At 40.1% G+C, this 4882-nt stretch overlaps 1 protein-coding gene across 1 annotated transcript; it reads right to left on the bottom strand.

The window, feature by feature from the left end:
- Positions 1 to 842: 842 nt before the first annotated feature.
- Positions 843 to 2501, bottom strand: LOC128507923 (uncharacterized). The gene is made up of 2 exons (XM_053479076.1): positions 1496 to 2501; positions 843 to 1393 (listed from the first exon to the last, which is right to left on the bottom strand). Exons 1-2 carry the CDS (start codon positions 2224 to 2226, stop codon positions 1306 to 1308), a joined length of 819 nt encoding a protein of 272 aa, XP_053335051.1. The 5' UTR covers positions 2227 to 2501; the 3' UTR covers positions 843 to 1305.
- Between the last annotated feature and the right edge of the window lie 2381 nt (positions 2502 to 4882).

Here is a 4882-nt window from a genome sequence, read left to right as displayed (position 1 = left end):
TTTTTTATCTCTAATAATTTTTCTTTTGGCTGGAGCTACATTATCTAGGGTATAGCGAAATGTCGACTCTAAATATTCAGTCGCCTGATCGAGTTCTGTGGGGTCAGACGGTGATCTAATCGAAGTTGGGAACTCTGGGAGATTACTGATAAAACTCTGTTTGGTAGTTGATGTGAATGTACGTTTCATACGGTAGCGCGGCGCTGTGTGTACATTATTATTGTGACACACTTGCAATGAGACAAGATAGTGATCTGAGATAACTTCAGATAGTGGTATTGTGAATAAATTTCTTATACTTAATCCAAATAATATTATTAAATCTAAAGTGTGACCTGCTTTATGAGTGGGTCCTACTACACACTGATTTACTCCTACCGAGTCCAGTATAGACATAAATGCAGTTCTCAGAGGGTCTTCTGGGTTTTCAAAATGAATATTAAAATCTCCAGCAATTAACACTTTGTCTACAGAAACGACTAGGTTTGAGAGGAAATCTGCAAATTCACTAAGAAATTCCGAGTACGGCCCTGGAGGTCTGTAAATGACAATTAGCGGGATCGACTGAGCTGACTTAATATAGTTAAATACACTTATGTTACTATAAAGAATTTCAAATGAATTAAATTTGTGTCCGTGTTTTTGTACAATAGTCAAATTATCATTGTGAATAACTGCGACGCCTCCTCCTCTACCAGTTAACCGAGGCTGGTGTATGTAGCTGTATCCAGGAGGACTAGCTTCATTTAGAGCTACATACTCGTCCTGTTTAATCCAGGTTTCTGTTAAACAGAGTATATCAAACTCCTGATCTGTGATAATTTCATTAACTATAACTGCTTTAGATGCGAGAGATCTAATATTTAACAGTCCTAGCTTCAGATCAGAGGTGCCGGCTGCGCATTCAGTCTGATCCAAGTTTGTGGTCTTTATGCTAATTAAATTACTAAAACAGACTTTCTGAGTCTTTCTAAATTTGTTTTTAGCTCGGGGAACAGACACAGTCTCAATAGAGTGAACCCTGAGTGACGACTCTATGCAGCTAGCAGACGGTTGGTTTAGCGTAAGGGATCTAATGTTGAGAAGTCCAAACTTTAGAGGTAGACTTCGATTACTTATTTGGGCTTTTTCTGGTTTAATGGTTACCAGATTGTTTCGGCTGGATTTAACGAATTTATTCTTTTTTCTCACTAATCGGGGAATAGACACAGTTTCTATAGTACAAGCTATGTGTGTGCGTCTATTAGTATGGTGAGTTTTATTGTGGCTGGTATCTAAAGAATCTGAGGTATGACTTACCGCAAGTCAGATGGTTCGTAATGTCCTGGAGATGTTGTCAGAGAGGACCGCTGCTCCAGCTCTGCTAGGGTGCAGGCCATCTGTGCGGTAGAGCCTAGGACGCTCCCAGAAAACATTCCAGTTATCAACAAAGGGTAATCTCTGTTGTTGACACCAAGATTGTAACCATTCATTGAAGGCAAATAATCTACTGAACCTCTCGATTCCTCTCTGAAATGTCGGAAGTGGTCCAGATACGACGATCTTTGTCGTGGGTGATGTGCTGCGGACCTTCTCAACCAGGCTCCTGAAGTCCTTCTTTAGGATCTCCGTCTGCCTCAGCCTGATGTCGTTGGTGCCAGCATGGAGAACCACAGCTCGAATGTTCTTCCTCAGGGCCGCAGGCACCTGTGCAGCAACATCAAGAACACGTGCACCAGGTAAACAGCGCGTGTACGCCTTACCTTTAGCTGTGGTAGCACGCACGTGCCGGACAATGGAGTCTCCGATGACCAGCGCGTCGTGTGCCGTCTCACGGAGAGGAGCGAAGCGGTTTCGGGTTGAGATCTCGAAGACGGGTGGTGGCGGAGGAGGAGAGGTCCTCACCCGGGGCTTGGCGCGCGTCTTCCGCTGCTGAAGTTTCCAGGCCTCGTGGTATCCCGGCGCCGGGGTGAAGGAAAGCTGGGCAGGCTGCGTTCTCGGTGCGTTGGACCTGGGCAGAGAAGCACGCGGAGTAGAGGTTGTCGGAGAATTCTCATGCCGAGAATTTACCTGGGACAGGTGAGCGTCGGTCCGCGACGATTCCAGCGTGGCTTTCCGCTGCTGTAGCCGGGCCAGCTTCACCTGTAGGTCGCGGATCAGCTTCTCCACGGCCTCCATCTCCAAGTCTACCGAGTGCAGCTCCAATGTCTCCTCACCTGCACACAGGGGCAGAGACCCAACCGACATGGTGTCTAAAAATAGAAATAACCGGTGCGAAAGAGCGTAAACAAACTTGTGATAGCCGGGCTAGCGATGCTAATGAAAAGCCGGCTAGAAGCGGTGTGCTGCAAAACTATTAAAACTTATACGATATAAACTTATACGAAAACGATATAACACGCGTTTCGAGTGAATATATTATAAGGTAGTATGAAATACTTATCTGTTATATGTTTACTCTTCGTAAGGGGACGAAAAAGTAGAAAAATTGGTCAGTCTGGCGGAGCTCGGGAAAAAGCAGCCAAGTGTAGTGAATGCAACCGGTCCACCTCACACACTGAACCCACTTGTTTTTGTTGAACGCTGTTATCTGGCAAACTCATTCTTCTATTTAGCTAATTTTAGCATGCTAACTAAAAGACAAACTCTGCCAAGGTATCTTGCAAATTTGAGTCACATATGTCTATTAATTGGTACATTTGGCTAAAACATATTATGGCTATGTTCTTTTCTTTTTTTATTAAATTACCTACAGTGTACATTGTATATGTACTATATGGACAAAAGTACTTGGCCAAACCTGCAATGGCGTTGTATCTAAATTCATAAACTTCAATATGGAGTTGGTCCCCCATTTTGCACTCTTCTTGGAAGGCTGTTTACAAGATTTTGGAGTGTTCTCGTGCCCATTCATTCTGTAGAGCATTTATAAGGTCAGGCATTGATGTTGGATGAGATGTCCTGGCTTACAATCTCCGTTCCAGTTCATCACAATGGTGCTCGATGGATGTCAGGGCTCTGTGTTCAGGCCAGTCAAGTTCTTCCACACCAAACTCATTAAACCATGTCTTTATTGTCCTTGCATTGTGCACACGGGGCACATTCATGTTGGAATAGAAAAGGGCCTTCTCCAAACTGTTAACACAAAGTTGGAAGCATAGCATAGCATGTCCAAGATGTCTTAATGCTGAAGCATTAAGATTAAACTTCAATAAAGATAACCGACCTGATTAAAACACCTAAATTCAATAAGTAACAGGTTAAGCCCAATACTTTTGTCCATATAGTGTAGATTAACTTGTGTGGCCTAGATCTGGTATGGATATATCATAAACATTAGGCATGTATACTTCTGCTTAGCACACACATTAGTGAATGTAATTTTTTATCCATTAAATCACCATTTTCATTTCTGACAGCTGCATTTGATTATTTGAGGGTTTTTTTTCTTACTTCAATAAGTCAAGGGGGGAAAATTGAGGATTTGCTCGCCTCACTGCTTCTGGAGGAGTCAGACAGGAAAGGATTAATTCATAATCACTGATGCAGACAATATGGTGGATAAACTCAGGTAAGAAAGTTTGCGGCACTAGTGTTATAAGAGCTTTTTTGAGCTGTTTTGACATTTCTGTCGGCGAAAATCTCTAAAGTACTGCAATGTATATTTATGCCTCAACAACAGCTCCATATTAAGGTACTTAGTCTTAACACTACCATGGCATTTACAAGTGGATTTTTAAACACTGTTCAATTACCGATAAGCTTTATGACTTTGTGTCAGACTCTTGGTTTGATAAGCTTCTTTCTGGCTGTTTCTCATTAAACATTAAACTCTCAGTCTTGACAAATGAATAATAAATGTTATAAACTTGCCAACAAGACTACTTAAGCCTATTATGTATATCTTTATGAATAGATAGCTTTTTCTTGATCATGATGGTTCTGAGTGTATGAATATAGTATATGTTCAATTTGCAGACCAGTAGTTAAAAATATTTGCTTTAGCATATACAGTAAGATTAAAATGGTCAAATTGACATGCCTACATCTCAGACTTAAACATAGCCACTGACAGGACAATGCAATGTCCTCTTTCACATTAAAATGTGGCCCATCAAGCTATGTTTTTCTTTTGGACATCTAAAGACAAAATCATTATTACTATGTCTCATACTAATGGGAGAATTATATATATACATATATATATATATATATATATATATATATATATATATATATATACTGTATACTGTCTATTATAGGCAAATTATGATATTATAATTGTTGACTGTTTTAGGCAAAAATATCTGGAAACCATGACCAACCTAGCAGACGACTGTCATCAACTAATTATATACACTATGTGAATGTTTTTTTGTTGTTGTCAGTGTTGAGCTGCTATTCTGTCAGCTATCTGTCAACTTGTCCCTTTTGTTCTTAAATTTGTATGATCTTTATGGATGTTAATGTTCAATAGGTCCTCCCTAGGTTTCTATAAACAAACTTTAAAATTGTTAAAGAAAGCAATGTCCATATATTTAAGAGAAAACGAAGTAAAAAAAATGAACCTGGTTAATCAAGCAATAGCAAATGGGAGGGAGTGCTGTTGTACTGAATATCGGCACAGCTGTGATGTGGTTGTAGGCACAAGGGTGCAGTCAGACTGCTGAAGATATCATAGCTGACCTTAAGTGTGATATTGCTTTTATACAACAGTTCTACAAAAATAATTTATTATTAACAGAATATGATTTGTTTGTTTATGTAGTCGGTTAATTTGCTCAACCCACACATACCCTTCAGCGGCAGGCACATTTAGCGACCAAAAGTTAGTGTAATTAATACAGGTGAACATAGTTTTTAACTGTAATATTTACTGGTACTATGTAGTCAAAAGGTAAGG

Source organism: Clarias gariepinus, chromosome 19 (assembly GCF_024256425.1).
Source record: "Clarias gariepinus isolate MV-2021 ecotype Netherlands chromosome 19, CGAR_prim_01v2, whole genome shotgun sequence".
Taxonomy (NCBI): Eukaryota; Metazoa; Chordata; class Actinopteri; order Siluriformes; family Clariidae; genus Clarias; species Clarias gariepinus.
Note: the sequence above shows the minus strand (reverse complement) of the source record. Positions and strands in the feature narration are given on the sequence as shown.